General features: G+C 41.6%; 1 protein-coding gene across 6 annotated transcripts in view; it reads right to left on the bottom strand.

Moving 5' to 3' along the window:
* Nucleotides 1–9,949, bottom strand: part of LOC121872570 (glyoxylate/hydroxypyruvate reductase A-like) — a 44,122-nt gene extending 34,173 nt beyond the window's left edge. For 2 of the 6 annotated variants that reach the window (XM_042375389.1, XM_042375394.1), the window contains exons 1-4: nucleotides 9,812–9,922; nucleotides 9,298–9,438; nucleotides 1,439–1,533; nucleotides 933–1,016 (exon numbers count right to left, since the gene is read on the bottom strand). In XM_042375389.1, the coding sequence (XP_042231323.1) occupies nucleotides 933–1,016; nucleotides 1,439–1,533; nucleotides 9,298–9,418 (300 nt within the window). In that variant the 5' untranslated portion in view covers nucleotides 9,419–9,438; nucleotides 9,812–9,922. Of the gene's footprint in view, nucleotides 1–932; nucleotides 1,017–1,438; nucleotides 1,534–8,571; nucleotides 8,789–9,297; nucleotides 9,439–9,807 lie in introns of all 6 variants that reach the window. The other 4 variants (XM_042375393.1, XM_042375390.1, XM_042375391.1 and 1 more) reach the window with 4 other exon arrangements.
* Between the last annotated feature and the right edge of the window lie 9,985 nt (nucleotides 9,950–19,934).

Below are 19,934 nucleotides of genomic sequence, written 5' to 3'. Positions count from 1 at the left end.
TCAAATATGCATGAATCTTCAAAAAATTGCACGTGGGTATTTTTTAATGTCAATATGCAACACCAAAATTTTGAACAGCATTGTAGGGCAAAGTTGGGGCAACTGTCACACCCTAGTACAGGTATAAATTGACTGGTCAGAGTGCTACAGTATTTTAGGTTCTCAAGTTTATGATTTGTATTAAATATAAAGATGGGAGTCAGTTAATAAGGTATCCAAAAAATTTTGTAGGACAGTTTCTGATCTGAGGACCTTTTTTTATGGACAACTTGCAGTAAAACTAAAAAAAAAAAAAAAAAAAAAAAGAATGGCTGGAATTCCCACAGCTTTGTTGTGAGTGTAGTGGAGAATTTGGATGTTCGAGTGGTGAGCATTTGGTTGTGAGTGTGGTAGACTGGTAGACACATTGGTTGTAAGTGTGTTACACAGTAGTAGACATATTGGTTGTGTGATAGACTGTGGTGGACATTTGCACACAATCAGTTTTGCACAGTATACAGGTATATATAACTATTTCATGCACACACCCACACAGTGGCAGATCCAGGGGGGGGGGGGTTACATACCCCCAAGCAATGCAAATACAAGTACTAGTAGTTTCATCATCTGATATCTACGCCGCCTATAATCACACTATATTACACTTTGTTAAACACAAACAGCTGAGGTTACTAAGAGAAGATAAAAGACAGAAATACAATACCCGATAATGTAGGGGAAACTAATAAGGTACGGGAATGTACCGTATAAACATTACAGCACTGCATTAAAAAGTTTGTGACACAAAAACATTATATATTTAACAAATTGTTATTAAGTTTGACACCTATAGCAGTTAAACTTGAAAAACAGCAAATTAAGCATATCATCATCACTTAGGTCAAACACAGTCTTATCATCTTACTAACCAACATTTATATATCTCTCCATACCTTATCCTTATAATGGTCCACCATATACTCTACACCGGCCCATGTTCCTTGTACCCACTGTAGTTGTGGTAATCTGTCTGTCACCTGATGTAGAAGAGCTGGGTAAATATCATGGAATTTCAAAAGAGAGCATACTGTACTATTTCTTTTATTATAATTTGTCATCTTCACACCACCACACTTAACACCTTTCGGTGCGTTTCCCATCCTTGCCATTTTATTCTGGTTACCGCCAGACGACCTTATTCAGCTTAGGGTAACCTCCCGCAGCCAAAGGGTTTATGATTACCGGTAAAAATCTGCTTACTTTTGCCACAAAATTCTATCATTACAATATTATGTAAAAAAAAAAAAAGTCAAAGATATGCATTTTCCATACTAGTACTCCAGAAAGGGCATTATCATACATGTGTATTGAAGGTTTGGTTGGAAAATGTGAACTTGCAATTATTAACACAGGTGAAGTAATTGGCTAAGGTTTAAAAGTCTCTCCTTCATGACCATACCTGAAGCAAGAGGTCAAAATCTGCCAGCAGTACTTGTGCCTCTTGTAAATCAACTTCTTCCTCAACATTCTTCAAAAACCTCCCATCTGCATTTCCTGTTCAAATCATTATCATTATTAAGGCACAGTACTGTCCAGTGAAGTATGGGACATCTGTACATCCACATTGCCACAAGACTGGCCTGGGGATTATTTGGTAATTATACAGGATTCTGATTACATCAACATAGATAGAGATAAACAAGTAAATTAATAAGTAGATACAGGAAATGAAGAGATATCTACTGTACTGTATTCAGTAAAATTGTCACTCAAGTGCATATATTAGTTTAGCATCTACAGTCACCAACAAAAGTCCTGTTGCCTCTCCTCCTGCATATGGCTACATTCTGATTAGCTACCACATAACACCATTGCCCACTATCTGATAAAAGTTGGGTGGGGGTGGTGTATGGCGACATGGTAGGGGAGGGAAATTAGAGGGGGGTCTATGTGCTTGGGGTTGGCGAGGAGGAAATTTATGCCAATCCAGGGTTCAGACAACACCTCAGTATGCCCATGATTGGCTGTCTTCCAAACTTTACCTTTTGTTATTGGTTGCATTAAAGCCGACATTGCAAACTGTCAGGCAGCCATTACCATTGTACCACTAGTGCTTGCCATGTCCATAACTTTGCTGATTTTGATAAATAATATCATCCTTATATAATATTGGGATTAAAAATATCATGGATACCGGTAGCAACAAATTGTCTGACAAGAGATAACTGACAGAGTACAATCCACCTTGTGCGATAAGATTAGATAGTGGCAGTAGTAGTCACAAGGTAGTGTCAAGTATGGAGATGGGAATTTGAAGTACTGTATCAGACACAAATACTTGTGCCAGGGAGAGGGTAGGAGGATGTTCACTGACTTGTGAGGGATGGTGTAATCACTAGTACTACAGTGCAGTATGTTTCAGCATACTGTACTGAATCCCATTAGGACCTGGGGATTTTCCCCCAGCTGAATAAAACTGTCTTGTGTTTGCTTGAACAGAATCAGTAAAATGGTATAAGGGTCTCAATAGTTTTTTTTTTTTTTTTTTTTTAGAGGGATTAACCCACCCGGGCACAGGTCACCGACTCACATGAGGGTCTGGTGGACGAAAATGCAATAATAATAATAATAATAATAATAATAATAATAATAATAATAATAATAATAATAATAATAATAATAATAATAAAAATAATAATACAGTGGGGTATGCTATAACGAACGGATCCTACTACGAATATTCCTATAACGAACGGTTTTACCTATAAAATTGAGAATGCTATAACGAACGAAACTCCTACAACGAACATTATTTAAAAAAAAATTTTTTTAATTTATTGTTTTTTTATTACAAATATTAATGATATTCTTTATTTCAGGGGTTTAGATGCATATTTATGCACTTTTTTACAATTTTTACAATTTTATATTATATTTTTCAGTGTTAAGTGGTTGTATTTGGGGGCCTGGAACGGATTAATCCTATAACGAACGAATGCTATAACGAACAAGGTTCTAGAACCAATTAGATTCGTTATAGCATACCCCACTGTAATAATAATAATAATAATAATAATATTAATTCTGATACGTAAAAAAAAATATAAAATAATAAAATAATAATGATAACAATAATAATAATAATAATAAAGAACCATAAAGAAATACAACGATGAAAAAAGACCAAGAGTGAGAAACAATATACTGTATGTATGTTGTGTTGTCAATGGTAAGAGAAACAATTGAGACCCTGCAATTGTGTGTAAATGAGGCAGAAAGTCATATCAGCAACCTGGGACTTGGTCACAATTTTCGTGATGCCATATGGCAGCAGGGTCTACCATCAGAAAATACATTATGCTTCCAATATCTTCCCAGGTGGTAGTATCTCCCTGTTTGATAGCTGCCTACTACAGTACGATAATATGATGATGAGGTAGCCCTCACAATTTTACCTCCAAGACAGGGATCCCCCTCCCCATCTGATGTCACCCCACCTAGCAACCACCATCACCATCCAACAGATAGCTGACAGAAGGCAATGAAGTTACATTTGGGAATCTGACATAGGTGGCACGAAGATATTTGAGAAAGTAGCAAGTCAAGACGCTGTTGCATCAATGCAAAAAGACCTGCATGGTCTCAAGACTGGCAAATGCTCTTTAACATTACAAAATGCAAGACCCTAAATGTAGCATACAGAAACCCTAATCACAACTTTTCTGAAACTAACACTTTCCTGTATACTGTTGAGAAGGAGAAAGATACTGTATTGGCAGTGTGATAGATCATTCACTGAAGGCAGCACAACAGGTGGGACCGGCAGTGAGAAAAGCAAACCGAAATACAGTATGTGAATTATAAAGCATACATTCAAATGCGAAGAAAGGAAAATGTTCCTTCAACTGTAAAAATCTCATTTATGTCCCAGTCTGGATTACTGTACTGTACAGGGGAATACAATCATGGAAACTCTACCTCCAGAAAGACCTAATATTCCTAGAAAAGGTAATTCCAGAACTATGCCATCTTGCTTTTCCAATTAGACTGAGGGCCTCAGGACTAACAACTCTGCAGACAAGGCACACATGGGCAGATCTCATTGAAACATTCCAAATCCTGAAAGGGACTTTAAATGTGAACCTGAGCCAATTTTTTGTGATGTCACACGCCACCAACACAAGGGAACATAACAAGCTCGCTAAGTTATCATGCAGAACGAAAATAAGGAAATACTTCTTCATACAGAGGATTATAGACCTATGGAATGGTCTACCAGTCCAAGGTGTGGAATCAAGATCAGTACTCGGCTTCAAAATAGCCCTTGACAAAATTATTAAGAATAATGGAGAGAACCTACACAGGCCACTGGCCTCCTTCCCTTGGCATGGCCACCTATATAGGGTGGCCGTTAGGTAATAAACACGGTAAAATACTGTACTATGATGTATAAAAACACTTGGTTACCTTATTTCGGAAAATGCGCCAACCATTGTACCAGGTATAAGTACAGGCAATTGTATATAGATGGTGAAAGTAGTTATACAGATACCCTGTAATGGTAAACACTAAGTCGATTAAGGAATGCATACCGTACTTCAAGAAAGCCGTTATAAGCTTATTTCCATTAGAGGTTGATGATCTGACTTTTTGCCTCATTTACTCACAATTGCAGGGTCTCAATTGTTTCTCTTACCATTGACAATAGAACATACAGGTATATACGTATATTGTTTCTCACTTTTGATCTTTTTTAATTTTTTTATGGTTTATTATTATTATTATTACACTGTACAGTATTATAATTATTAGTGTTATCATTAGTATTAATATTATTATCATTATTATTTTATTATAATATACAGTATTTAATTGTGTATTTTTTATTATACAGTATAGTCTGGGTTTACACGGATATTTTATACGCGTTTGGCCATTTACACGGCACCTGTCCAGACGCGCCAATTATTAGTTACGCGGTACATTCCTTAATTTACGCGGCAAGCGGCTGGTCGCTGACGTCACCGCTGACATCAGACTCGTGCCAATGATGTCGCGGACTGTGATTGGGCCACGTATCCTTACCACCCACGCACCCCCTCCGCCGCGCACTGTGATTGGTCTATTTAACCTTGCTTGCCCAGTCAACAAAACATTACCGAGTTCTTCACCCGCCACAGCCAGCCCAAGTCAGTGATAGTGAGGATATGGACTTAGAGGGGTTTGACAAGGAGGCCCCGCTAGCCTCTGTGGTGGATAGTGATACAGGTGATACAGATGAGGGCCAATAATCTGCCCTCTGCCTCGGAACCAACCCCCCATCCCCGTGTGCCCAGCCATCTCTTCTACTAACGTAAGTGTTAAAAAACCTAATATTATTGATATTTCTCTTAAATATTAATTGTGTGTGCATACCATCATAAAATTAAGATGTTATTTTTACTACAAAGTATGTATTGTGTCGGCGATAGCCCCCAAAAGGGTAGTCTGGCGGTCGGCCCAGTCTCTATTTCAATTAATCCTATATGTTCTGTTATTTTATTTACGCGTTTCGCATTATACGCGGACCTCCATGGGTTTAATCGACCGCGTAAACCCAGACTATACTGTAATTTTATTTACTATGAATTATTATTATTATTATTATTATTATTATTATTATTATAATTATTATTATTACTACTCCTATTATTATTACATTTTCGCCCCCAGGCCGCAATGTGGGTCAGTGACCTGTGCCCAGGTGGGCTAATCCCTGGAAAAAAAAAAAATTTTAGTGTCGTATGGTCAGTTTTTCATTGTTTTACCTCACAATTTCCCTCATCTTCATACTCTGTCCACTAAAGGTGATTTATAATTAAAATAAAAAGTTTTATCATTTTTAGGTAAATATTCATCTACTGGCCATCCTCAGGATTTGGTACAACAATAGTGTTTTTTTTTTTTAGCATTTTTGCAAAAAAAAATTTTTCCATTTTTAACAGAAACTGCTAATTTGCACAAAAATGGAGGTCAGATTTGAGTAAAACACACATACACACACAAAAACTATTCTCATACCAAAGGAACCAACCTACCTAACCTGCAAGGAGGAGGAAACAAGCGACTCTTTAAGTGAGGAATATAGCCTCAGGTAAACATCGCAGGAACCTACGGACAGCCAATGGACGAATATTAAACCAATTTCATTACTGACTCTCACCCAAAGAACATTTGTGTTAAAAAAAAAAAAAAAAATTTGCTATATTATTACCATACATTCTGTTTAATAAGGCATGGGATTCACCCCCAGTTAGAAAGTTAGGTAAGGTTAGGTAGGTTTGTTTGGTTGGTTGGTTAGATCAGGTTCTATTAGGTTCTGTGCATTGTCGTATAATTTTTATTAGTACTTACTATGGTAATACTGAAGCAGATGGCAGTAATTATTAACAACACACCTGTTGCCGATTTTTCTTGGAATATGAATTTTAAAAAGCAGCAATTTCACTGTGTTTTACGGTGAACAGTGTTGTAGTTTGAGCAAATGTGTTAAAAAGTTTTTATTCCTAAATTAAACCTAACCTAACCTTAGTTGATAAGAAACACAAGCAGCCAAGGCGTTGTTAGAAGACTGCACCAACCTAACCAAAGAAACCTACTTAACCTTACCTAACTTCCCAGCTGGAAGGGCTCTACCCCCAGCATATTAAACTTACTATGAAATACAGTATTGCAATTTTACGTTTTTTGTGGACGTGAGAGCAGTCGCTCGTACACTGGCTTTGATCAGAGTGCGGCAGAGAGAGCAGAGGAGTGTTTACATCTGGTGATGCAGATCACCGCCGCATTACCACCAAGAAAACAAAGCAGTGCATCTCTTAAGAGTCTATTTACCTACCAAACGAATCACTTACCCAAGAAAAGAATACAATATCAGAATTCACTGCTGAAAATATATTAAGATAATGAGGTAAAATTTTTGTTTCAATTATCCCTAAACATGTATTTAGATATCCAAACTATGTTCAAAAAACACAAAAAACCATCAGAAAAACATAGTTTGAGGTTAATATATAGGACTAACCCATGGACGAGTTATTTGTATAACTGTTTATTTTCTTACTTTATTTTCATTAGTGAGTTCTGATATGGTAATCATTTCTTGTGCAAATTTTTGGTTTCGTAGATTGTTATCGCCGCTGGCTTATAAATGCTGGTGTCAGTTGTTGACGATTGCTGCCCCGAACAAACATTGGATCTCTCAGCGCCCCCCCCTCCCCCCCACGCAGCCTGTTGCCTCGTGAGATGTGACGGCTGGAGAGGGGAGGGTGTTTACGGATAGAGTTCCTGATTCTGCTGAATGTAAGGGTGACGTGGCTCTCATGACACAGATCGCCCTCACGAGTGATGCCCCCACGCGACCTGTGACCTCCCCAGATGCGGCGGGGGTGGGCGGTGTTTACCGCCGGCGTCAGTGCTGGCATCCCGGGAGTGTTATCACCGCTGGCGTCAGTACTGGCAAGTGAGTATTGGCGTGTGAGTGCTGGCGTTTGCTGCCCTACCCGAACAAAGATTAGGGGGTGGGCAGTGACCAGCCCTCTAGTGATACTGCAAGGAGCAGCCTTCTGCTCGCACTGACAAACACCATAAAATCCTGTCCAAGAATTTTTGCTGAGACAATTTACACAGTACTGTTGTCTCTTGGAACACTATACTGATCTGCATTGACCCGCACTTGTAAGTACAGCATAAGTGAAGACATGCCCCTCGGTACTGAAATATTGTTGACTAATTACGTCTACTCGTTTCTGCCTAACTTGGAGTAATAAGACAATGCAGGAAAAAGCAAAGCTAAGATTAATAGAGTTATGAACTTTGTATCATGTCACTATGCTCAATAATCAATTATAATTAAGACAAATTTTTGTGAGACGAACTAATTATGTATCATATAGATCACCATGTAATACTAATGAACGCCTTGTTCTCTGCAGGTTTTGATCACATCAATAAATATTGAATGCGTCAACAGGCGAGTTTCAATCATTCCCTTTGACTTGCCCGTCACCTGAACGTCTTTATTCCCAAGGCGTTTATATAGATAAATAGGCACCTTGACACACACTTATTTGTCTTCCCATCGGTAATGAGGCTGCGCTCTACTGCAGCACTTTTCCCTGGGCTTGCGGCAGTTTCATTTTCAGCATGACGTGTGAAGGTTGTAGCCGGTCTCATATGGATGTAATTTGGAAATTTAGGGATAAAGACAATGTTCCTTTAAGTAGAAAATATTGTACACAGCAAAATACTGTGAAATAGAACTGGGTTTGTGTGCTAAGTCAGTTGTCGTTTGGGGTAATTATATAGGACTAACCCGCAGACGAAAATGATTGAAAACAATTATAAAAACGCCAGATTTTCATTGTTATATTATAGTGAACACTGTTGTAGTTTGTGTGTTGTAGTTTGTGGAAAGATGTTAAGAAACAGATATTTTTAAAATAAACACTACTTAACATTTGTGGTTATGAAGAACAGACCTAACCAACCAAACCAAACAAACCTGCCTAAATTTATCTAACTTCCCCGGTAAATTAAACAGAAAGAACTTACTATGATATGGTGAAATTTGAGGCATTTGGACGTGAGAAGATATGGCCGCATCGGCACTATGCATCCCGGCGGGTTAGTCCTATATATTAACTGTTGTTTGGAAACAATCATCCATCACTTCATCGATGCTGTGGCTCGCGTTTCCCGCATCTCAATAACAAATCATTCCGCTGCCCGGGCTCAGTAACCACCGATACATCTCACATCCATAAAATGCCTAAAATTTCAAAATATCAAAGTAAGTTCTTTCTGTTTCCTATACCGGGGTGGTCCGGGAGGCCGTGAGAATGTTAGGTAAGGTTAGGTAGGTTTATTAGGTTAGGTCTGTTCTTCATGCCCACAAATATTAAATAACGTTTATTTTAAAAATAAATTTTTGTTAGCACATTTGCGCAAACTAAAAGTGTCCACTATAAAATAACAGTGAAAGTCTGGCGGTTTTATTATTGTTTTCAATCAATTTCGGCTGCGGGTTAGTCCTCTATAATTAACAACCTACCTAACATTATCTAACTTCCCCGGTATATTAAACAGAAAGAAATTACTCTGATATGGTGAAATAAAAGCCCTGGCTGGTTAGTTCTATATATTAACCCGGGGCGGTAATTTATCCAGCCATTAAATAAAAAAATAAAAAAAACGTAGTGGAGGGGTAATATGATTCATTAATATCCTCTTACAAGTAGTATGTCATTCACTAATAAATATATATTAAAAGTCACTTACCGGGGAGCTTAACTTCCACTACTTCAACATGAGGTAGTTTTAGTCTCAACAGGTGTGAGAGGCGAGGAATGACGGATAAGACGTGTATGGTGGAGGTCCTGCCAGCTGCCGCCATCATCATGGTTGTCTTTAAAATTAACACTAATAAAATAAATCAATTATTAGGTGTGTGACTTTGGGGGGAAAAATATTGAAAAACTTAAATTGTCAACATATAAACGAATTTTAAAGTAATAAGGTATTTTCAAGGTACTGTGAGTCTACCAGCTGTTCTTGTCTTAATAACAAAATAAACATAAATAATTTTGAACACTTGCATGAAATGTAATTTTACAGTAATAAAAATAATTATCAGCAACTGTATGATTTTCAGACTAATCAATTTTAAATTATTTTAAAGGTAATGCGAGTCTACTTTATTCCTTTTATCCACTTCGCCACTGATCGGCTACTTTTATACGTATTATGTTGTCAATGAAATAAAACATGTAATTAAGGTCTTAAACATACACACCGATGTGAGGGACTTCTTATGGTAACAGACAGAGGGAGAGCACTGCTAGAACTGGCACTGAGATGGACGTGCAGCACGTTGCCAGATGCTCCTCCCCAAAACAGGACAACCTCTCCGTACACAAAAAAAAGGACAGTTAAGGGGGAAAAGGGACAACTACCAGCACAAGTTTGTGGAATTACTAAAAAAGAGAAATCATATTATTTTTGGTTGCATAAATTGGAGTAGATTTGTCAAGATCGCGTAACCTTTTTTCAAGGACAGTGCTCAGCGTTGGCACGCTGAGCTTTATTGGCTGATTCCCCCAACGTAGTTTTATCCTCAAATTAGGTAGTTGATATTAGGCAGCTACCAAACAGGGAGGTACTGTAGCGTACTGTATGTGGCCAGTTGTCAATTCTCTTTAGTTGTCTATTTTCTCTTTGTATGGGCACACAAACGTACGTACATGTAGATATTGTAGTGGATTTCTCCCCTACAAACGCTGTTTGTCGCTGAGTAGCCGACCCCACGAATTCCCCAGTGTATGCCTCGTGGTCTAGGTCAACCAGCGCCGCCCACGGAGCGGGGGTCAACTACTAAGCCACGCCAACCTCCGCTATTTAAGACCTGACCTCGTAGTATTCTCTCTCTTTCTACCTCCACCAACCAGCCAGCAACACCTCCTCCTCCTCCGCCTGCCTGGCGGTCCTCGCTCCCGCCGGCAGCATGGCGACCCACAAGCTGGTCCTCCTCTGAGCATCCTCACCAACCAGCTCTCTCTACATCACGCTTGTAACCATGCTGCCTTCCCAGCACCAAGCTACATTGTACATCCAATACAACATGTATACAGAGAGCACATTGTGAGTTTCCTTTCCCCATCCCATCCTGAGTGTGAACCAAACATCCATACCCCACAATATCTCACACTCAGGAATGAGGTAGAATAGAAACTCACAATGCGCTTCCTGTATATATATTGTACAGTGCAGTGCTTAGGAGTGACTAGGTGAGGAGTAGCTTGCTGAGAGGTCCTGTAGGGCGAGGAGGTTTCTGAGGAAGCTGGGTGGTGAGGAGCTGTTGAGAGATGTTGCTGGTGCGGTAGCCGAGTGTAGAATGAGTTCCCCGGTTGTTGTTGTTGAGATTGTCAGGCCGTAGTCCGACACGGGCCTTTGGTTCCGGCTGCAGCTCCTAGAGCAGCCAGACCGGATTGGGATTGGAGGTTGTCCTACCTGCAGATATGGAAGGATACTGCAGGTTGCAAGTGTGAGCGGACCCCGATCAGTAGACGCTTACCACCAAACCCCACTCTTGGACGTGGTCAGTTTCGGAGTGGTGGGCCCCCGAACTGGGGTCCGCACTTGCTGGGAGAGGATACTTTCTAAGCTATCTGGGTGGTGGGTATCGTGTGATGACCCGGAGAAGGTGGTGAATGTGGTCTGTTTGGGCCTTTCGGGTTAGAGTGGCCGCTGGTGTTGTGTGTGCTTCTTGGAAGTTTTGAGTTCTGTTTCGGAGGCTTTGTGTGACTTCGCAGTCGAGGAGATAGTGTTCAAGTGGGTTGGCTGCTGGCTCTTGACAGTAGGTGCATTCCATGACGTCATGGAAGGCTGACTTGGGTTTGTCTTGGTGTTTTCTTGTCCGCGAAAGGTGGTTCCCCTTTTGTAGCCGCCAGGTACCATTTGGCTGATTGGGAACCAGCGTTGAATGCGTGAAGGAAGCTCTTTTGGATGTGGAGCTTGCTAGTCTTTCTGAGGTGATTCTTGATCTGTTGCACACTTGCTGGAACTTGAATGTGTACGCTACTAGAACGGGTGGCTGCCTTGGCTGCTTCATCTGCCACGTCGTTTCCCCCGATCCCTACATGACTGGGAATCCAGTGTAAGACGACTGGGAGGTTTTGTCTTTGGAATTCCTGTAGCTGTGCGAGGATCGAGGTCATGATGTGGATGTTGTCTCTTGGTTGACTGTATTGCAGCGCCTGCATGGCCGATTTCGAGTCCATGTGAATTATGATGGACTTGTTGTGTTGTGTTGCAGCGTGTTGTAGGGCCTTTGAGATTGCTACCAGCTCTGTTTGTAGGATGGAACAGTCATTAAAGTCTCCATCAGAGGGTCTGACCTTGGGTGTAGAAGGCCTCTCCGGATGTATGATGTTTTGGATCCACCGAGCCGTCTGTGAAGTATGATGCTGCATCAGCCGGTGTCTCGGTGGCTATGGCTTCCAGAGTTATTTTTTTGAGGTCCTCCTTCTGGAGGTTGGCTTTGCTATCACCTAGGTCGGTAATTTTGAATGTGGCGGGTGGAGGGCTCCATGGTGGAGGAACTACGTAACCATTGTCTCGTGTGTCTTGGTTGTTCTTGACGAGTGTTTCTGCTTGCAGATGTCGGATGACCTCGCTTGCCTCGTGCGACCAGGTGGCCCCTCGCTCTCTGTGGTCGAGGTGGAGGGAGGCACTGATTCGCGTTTTGGCAGCTGTGGGCTTATCTGATCTACAGATTTTGGCGAGGAGACCGGCTGTCACTTGCTTGACTCGTACTGCTAGGGGTGGTAGTTCAGTTTTCATTTGCAAATTGCAAATTCTGGTCCACAAGGGTGCTCCGAGCATGGTCCTGAGAGCATTATTTTGGATGACTTCTAGCTTAGCTATCTGGTCTTCTCTCAGTCCAATGAGTGCTGGAGCACTGTAATTTACCAGCGATCTGATGGCGGCCGTGTAGTAGGCTTTGAGCACATGAAAGTTTGCTCCTGCGGTTGTGCTGGTGACCGACCGCATTATATTGTGCCTACTCTTCGTCCTGTGCCTGAGATACTCGAGTTGTGGCTTGAAAGTGAATTTCTGGTCAAACCAGATTCCAAGACACTGGTGGGTGTGAGTCCAGACTACCGGCGTATTTTGTATGGAGAGCAAATTGTCTGGTGTGTCTGTGCAGATAGCCATCGCTTTCGACTCGGCTGGATTTATCTTGAGTCCAAGTCTGTTGCACCCCTCTTCTATAAGTTGGAGTGCGTGTTGCGTGTTGGCTAGCCTGTTTGATCCTCTTACTATAAGCTGTAAGTCGTCTGCATAGCATAGGAGCTTGGCTGTTTGTCTCAAAGAAAGTTTGACAAGATTTTCCATCAGGACATTGAACAGCATTGGACTGAGGATGCCTCCTTGTGGGGTTCCGTTTTCATAGACCCTGTAGCTTGAGGTTGCTCCCTGAAAGCGTACTCTTGCTTCTCTCTGTGTGAGGTAGTTCTGGATCCACCCCAGCAACCTTCCTTTGACGTCTTTTTCAATGAGCGTCGTTATAATGGCCAGTGGATTTGCTAGTTCGAAGGCCTTCTCCAGGTCGAGGAAGACCACCAGAGCTGGTTTGTAGTCCACTGTGCTGAGTATCTCGGCGATGTTATTGCCTGTGCTGGTGTTCTCGGTGTAAGCAAAAATGTGAGGGTGTGGGCTGCCTACTTTCCACTTGAGTCGGTTGAGAGCCATTTTTTCTCCCGTCTTCGCTATGCAGCTGAGAAGGGAGATGGGTCTCGGTTTGTCTGGTTCTCTGGGCTTCGGAATGGGCTGTATATCTGCCTTCTTCCATTCCGGTGGAAGTCTTTGTGCTGTCCACGAAGCATTGATGACTTGTAGCAAAGCCTCGTGTCCGGCTTTTCCGGCATGGGAAAGCATGGAGTAGGTTATCCTGTCGGCCCCTGGTGCTGTGTCCTTGCTTCGTTTTAGCGACTTCTGGAGTTCTTGCTGGTTGAAAGGTCTGTCGGTGTCATCTTCACTGTTGCAGGCATCTTCGATCATCTGGAGTCTGACCTGTCGCAGACGCCGTTGTGTCTCCTCTGCCTGTCTCGGGAGGTTTTTCGTTGCTGCTCGGTCGGAGAACAGTTTTGCAAGTCTCTCGGCTTCCTCTTCTGGGTTGGAATGGGTTGGTGGTGGTGGTGTTGCCTTCCCAGATGCCCTTCGGATCTGGGCCCACATCTTGCCAAGGGAGGTGTGCTCGTTCGGTTCGGAGCACCACTTGAGCCAGCTTACGTTTTTTATTTCTTCCTTCTCTTCCCTGGTATCCTTAACTATGACTTGCAGGAGATGTCTGTTTGTTTCCGTGGGATGTCTCCTGTAGTTTCTTCGTGCCATGTTCACCCTGGGACAGTAGTACCAGTAATCATTGTACAGTCTTGATGTGGGTTTTGTTTTAGGGATAGCCTCTTGTGCCGCTTGTTGAAACGCCTCGACCAACTGTTGGTGGAGGGTTGTCTCGTCCAAGGGGGGTGCTGCGCCGGCCGGCTGTGATTTTTCGCGCCACTTAGCCAGGTGTTTCTTAAAGAGTCCCCAGTCTACCTTTTGGGTATTGTATCTCCATCTCGGCAGGGATGGAGTGGGGAGTTTGTTCACCTTCAGTGTTGTTAGGGTGGCGAAGTGGTCGCTGGTCAGCGTGGGGTGTAACTGCCAGGAGGCCGAAGGCTGTAGTGCACTGGAGACGAAGGTTAGATCTAGCCTTCCTCCCCTAATGTGGGTGGGCTCTCCGGTGTTCAGGAGGCAGATCTCGGGTGTGTCTTGAAAGGTGGTGTATACTGTAGGTGTAGGCCGTCTTCATTTGTGGGGCTTACCGAGCTTAAGAAGGGATGATGTGCGTTGAAATCCCCTCCTATGAGGGTGGCGTGGTCAGCGGCTGAAGTGAATAATTGAGTCACCTCCAGTGAGCCCCTTGGGTTCTTGTAGATGTTGTGAACAGTTAATTCCCGTTCTTGGAGGGTTACTTTGACGGCCTGTGTCTCGATGTTTTCCCCACATGGAAATTGCTGCATGACCTCGGAGGAGGGTATGCTTGACTTGAACAAGATCATACATCCTCTTGTTGACGCGTGCTTGAAATGCCTCCTGTATGTCTTGTAACCACTGAATTTGAAACAGTGGTGTTCTTGTAGAAGTGTTTCTTGTAGCAGTATAATGTCAAGCTTGTCTTTGGCTGCTGCTTCTTGCAGGAGGTGTTTCTTGTTTTTTATGCCCTGAGCATTCCATGTAAGGATGTTCAGGGTGCTGATGTTTTCCACCACTGTTTCATCGGGGACTTCTGGTGGTCCTCGATGGAAATGTTCAGGTCCGATTCCGACTGGTTCAGGTTCATATCTTCCTGTTCTGTGGTTTTTGCCTTCTGGGCTGTGGTTCGGTTCAGGGGAGTTGAAACATCCAATTTCTTTCTGGGAGCCATTTCCTTTATAGATGACTTCTCTGGTATGATCATGATTTATTTTTTGAGATCTAAGAGTGATACTCTGGCAGCTACAGAAAAATTCTTGGCGGATTCTGCTCCATATGGATCTGTCAAACGACTAAGGTCTGACAATGGTGGTGAATTCACTTCCACTGAATTTAAAAGTATAATGATTAAAAATCACATAAAGCATGAATTTTCTGCTCCATATTCACCACATGAAAATGGTACAGCAGAGCGAGCTTGGAGATCTATTTTTGATATGGCCAGATGCTTATTGTTGGAAGCAAAGGTACCTAAGACTCTATGGACGTATGCTGCGAAAGCTTCAGCATACATTCGTAACAGATGCTACAACCCGAGGATTGGGAAAACTCCCTATGAAATGTTCACTGGAAAAAGGCCAAATCTGAGTCACATGCATGTATTTGGAAGTCCATGCCATGCTTATGTCCAGAACAAGAAGAAGTTGGACCCTCGCAGTGAACAAGGAGTGTTCATAGGATATGATGGACTGAGTAAAGCCTATCTAGTATATTTTCCAGAGATAAATGATGTTAAGAGAGTTAGATGTGTAAAATTCAGTAACAATTTTAATCAGGAAAATGTGGTGTTAGATGTTGAACATGAATATAAAAGGTATACAGCACCTAACCCAGAGCCAGAAACTGAAGTTAATACAAATGAGACAGCTGCAGAATACACAGAAAAACAGATACCCTTCGAGGCAACGACAAAAACCCAAACATATGGAAGATTATGTTATGGAACGTGACTTTTCCAATATTTCCAGGTGTCCTGTTGATTTTTGCTACAGAGTTGCAGATATTCCAAGAAACTACCAAGAGGCAGTCTCATCTCCAGAGTCCATGCAGTGGCATAAAGCTATGGATGAAGAAATGGAGGCTCTAAGAGACAATATCACATATGAACTCATGCCACCAGTTGAAGGTAGATCAGTAATTGGTGGAAAATGGGTCTATGCAGTGAAACTTGGCCCTGATAGTGAAGAAAAATTCAAAGGTAGGTATGTAGCTAAAGGCTATTCACAAGTTCAAGATGTGGACTATCAAGAAACCTTCTCACCAACAGCTCATGTTACATCAATAAAGATGCTACTGCAACAAGCAATACAAGACAACCTTATAATTCACCAAATGGATGTTAAAACTGCTTATCTGAATGCTGACATAGATTGTGAAATTTATTTAGAACAGCCAGAAGGTTATGTTAAAAGTAATATAGAAGGTGTAAATTTTGTTTGTAAATTAAAGAAATTTTTATATGGTTTGAAACAAAGTGGCCGAAATTGGAACAACATGCTACATAATTTTCTTTTGAGTGAAGGTTTTCATCAATCTCTTGTAGATTATTGTGTGTATACTAGAATTGTAAACAAGGTGAAGGTTATTATTATTATCTGGGTAGACGATATAATTATTGCAGCCAGCAATGGTGACATGCTTAGTGATGTAAAACTTTCCCTGTGTAATAAATTTAAAATGAAAGATTTAGGAAAATTGTCTTGGTTCTTAGGTATGGAGTTCAAATTTGAAGATGACTGTACAGTGGGGTATGCTATAACGAACGGATCCTACTACGAATATTCCTATAACGAACGGTTTTACCTATAAAATTGAGAATGCTATAACGAACGAAACTCCTACAACGAACATTATTTAATTTTTTTTTTTCTAATTTATTGTTTTTTTATTACAAGTATTAATGATATTGGTTATTTCAGGGGTTTAGATGCATATTTATGCACTTTTTTACAATTTTATATTATATTTTTCAGTGTTAAGTGGTTGTATTTTGGGGGCCTGGAACAGATTAATCCTATAACGAACAAGGTTCTAGAACCAATTAGATTCGTTATAGCATACCCCACTGTATTAAGATAAATCAAACAATATATTTAGAGAAAATACTTAATAGATTTAAAATGTCTGACTGCAACTCTAAGTCAATACCATGTGATTTAAGTGTAAGTAAAATCATTAGTAGTGACTCTAAAGAACTGTGTGATGCTAGATTGTACAGACAAATTGTCGGCAGTTTGATCTATGTAATGACTGGTACAAGACCGGATCTATCTTATATTGTTTCAAAATTGTCGCAACATATGGCAAAGCCTACAAAAGCACTTTTTGAATTAGCTAAACATGTTTTGAAATATGTTAAAGGTACAATTCATTATAACTTAATAGTTCACGAAATCAAACAGTCCATTAAAATTGATTGGTTACTGTGATTCAGATTGGGGTGCATCAGAAGACAGGCGTAGTATTACAGGTTACAGTTATCAATTAAATGAAGATGGTCCATTGATTTCTTGGAAATCTAAGAAACAGAATGTTGTAGCATTGTCCTCATGTGAAGCTGCATATATGGCTTTAACAGCAACTATGCAAGAGGCTAATTTCTTAAGACAGTTGCTAACTGATATGCAAAATTCTAATAGAGAACCTGTAACATTGAATGCTGATAATCAGGGAGCTATTGCATTGGCTAAAAACCCTGTACATCATCAAAGGTCGAAACACATCGATATTAAGTACTATTTTATTAGATCAGAAGTAGACGAGTGTGAGCTCTTTCAAGAGAAGACTTGACCAACACTGGAGCGGGTTCAGGTACATTCAGGAGCCGGTGCATGCCCAGTATTTGCCAACAGTGCGTGACAGAGACGTGACCGATCGCCCAGGCGGCTAGCGAGCCGATCTTTTGGTGAAGAATATAAATGAAAAGAGATGTGACCGATCGCCCAAGCAGCTAACAAGCCGATCAGTGGCGAAGAGGATAAAAGTAAAAAAAAGTAGATGGTATTATAAATCTGCAGTATGTTCCTTCAGAAAATAACATTGCTGATATGTTCACTAAACCAGTATTTAAAGAGAAACTAAAGAAGTTTGGTATTATAAGAGGTGTACCCTGGTTTAAGAGGGGGTGTTAGATATAAACTAGGTTACCCCATATTTATGTGAATATGTTGTATTATGTTTAATTTAGTTGTGGAATAAAGCGCCACTTTGAATGCATGTTATGTTTGTTTTGTTTTTTGTTTTTTACGGATGGTCCCGAAAATATACTGGAAAGAGCAACATCGTTTGTGTCATTGTCTGAGCCTCTCATCATATTTCGTTGATATCCACCAAAAATGAACACTGTAACTTCAACAGCTGCACCCGAAATGATTAATGGCACGAAATCATCATCCGTACCTGTCATAAGTGGGGTACCACAGGGCAGTGTATTGGACCCGCTGTTGTTTGTTTGTTTCATAAATGACATGCCTGACATTGTACACTCCTCCATACAAATGTTTGCCAATGACGCTAAGTTATTTTGGGAAATTAAGAACCAAGCTGACTGTGAAGAGCTGCAGAAGGACCTCTGTGGGCTCCAGGAATGGTCGAAGGAATGGCTGCTGAGATTCAATGTCACGAAGTGTAAGAGGATGCACCTGAGGCGTACCAACGATAAGGAGGTGTATCATATGTCCCAACGGGATGAGGAAACTGCACTAGTTGAGACTGAATGTGAGAAGGACCTAGGTGTGTATGTTGACAATGAGCTGAAGTTCTCGGGCCATTGCGAGAAGAGGGTAAACCAGGCCAATAAATTATTGGGTCTTATAAGAAGGTCGTTCAGATATCTAGACGGTCCGTTCCTCATAACGATCTTCAGGAGTGAAGTGCTTCCCCATCTGGAGTACTGTCATCCCGTCTGGTCCCCGAGATATGCTAGGGACTGTCAATTGGTTGAAAATGTTCAAAGGAGGGCCACCAGACTGGTGCCTGCACTTCGGCACCTCAGCTACCCTGAGAGATTGGAGCGCCTGAACTTGCCTAGCTTATATTACAGACGGGCAAGGGGTGACCTAGTTGAGGTGAATAAGCATCTCAGGGGGCACTACTCAGTCGAGTGTCCTTACCTGGAGCTGGCGAACGCTCGCCCCACAAGGGGTCACAACTCAAGATTGAAGAAGCCGCAATTCCAGAAAACTGTGAGGGCAAACTTTTACGGAGTGAGGGTTGTAAACTCTTGGAACAATCTACCAGAGAAGGTTGTGACGGCACCGAGTGCGAGCTCTTTCAAGACAAGACTTGACCAACACTGGAGCGGGTTCAGGTACATTCAGGAGCCGGTGCATGCCCAGTATTTGCTAACAGTGTATGACAGAGACGTGACCGATCGCCCGGGCGGCTAGCGAGCTGATCTTTTGGTGAAGAGGATAAATGAAAAGGAAAAGTAATCTGACGTGACCGATCGCCCAAGCGGCTAACGAGCCGATCAGTGGCGAAGAGGATAAAGGTAAAGTAAAAGTAATGAGTTCCCCGCTTCGCCATATTTGTGTTACATTCAGCGGTAAGCTTTGGGTCCATCCAATATGGCGCTGCCCAAATTTTGTTGGCCGCAACTTTGCGCACTCGAGAACAATGGCTTGCTCGATCCAGTCTTTTTTTCGAGATCAGTGGTAACTATCCTATGGTGAAATAAATACAATATCTTTATTTTTAGGTAATTTCAAGCTTTACAACCATCCAATAAACACATTCCTTGAGTGATATAAAGAGCTACATGCCTAAAGTGATGCCTTTCAGGAGAATTACATGTCTTAACTGAACTAAGTGTAATATAGATGAATTTGTGGGGTTCAAGATGTTTGGTTCACACTCAGGATGGAATGGAGAAAGGAAACTCACAATGTGCTCTCTATATACATGTTGTATTGGATGTACAATGCAGCTTGGTGCTGGGAAGGCAGCATGGTTACAAGCGTGATGTAGAGAGAGCTGGTTGGTGAGGATGCTCACAGGAGGACAGCTTGTGGGTCGCCATGCTCGCCGGCGGGAGCGAGGGCCGCCAGGCAGGCGGAGGAGGAACGAGGGCCGCCAGGCAGCGGCGGAGGAGATGTGGTGTTGCTGGCTGGTTGGTGTAG

Source organism: Homarus americanus, unplaced genomic scaffold (assembly GCF_018991925.1).
Source record: "Homarus americanus isolate GMGI-L3 unplaced genomic scaffold, GMGI_Hamer_2.0 scaffold39155, whole genome shotgun sequence".
NCBI lineage: Eukaryota > Metazoa > Arthropoda > Malacostraca > Decapoda > Nephropidae > Homarus > Homarus americanus.
Note: the sequence above shows the minus strand (reverse complement) of the source record. Positions and strands in the feature narration are given on the sequence as shown.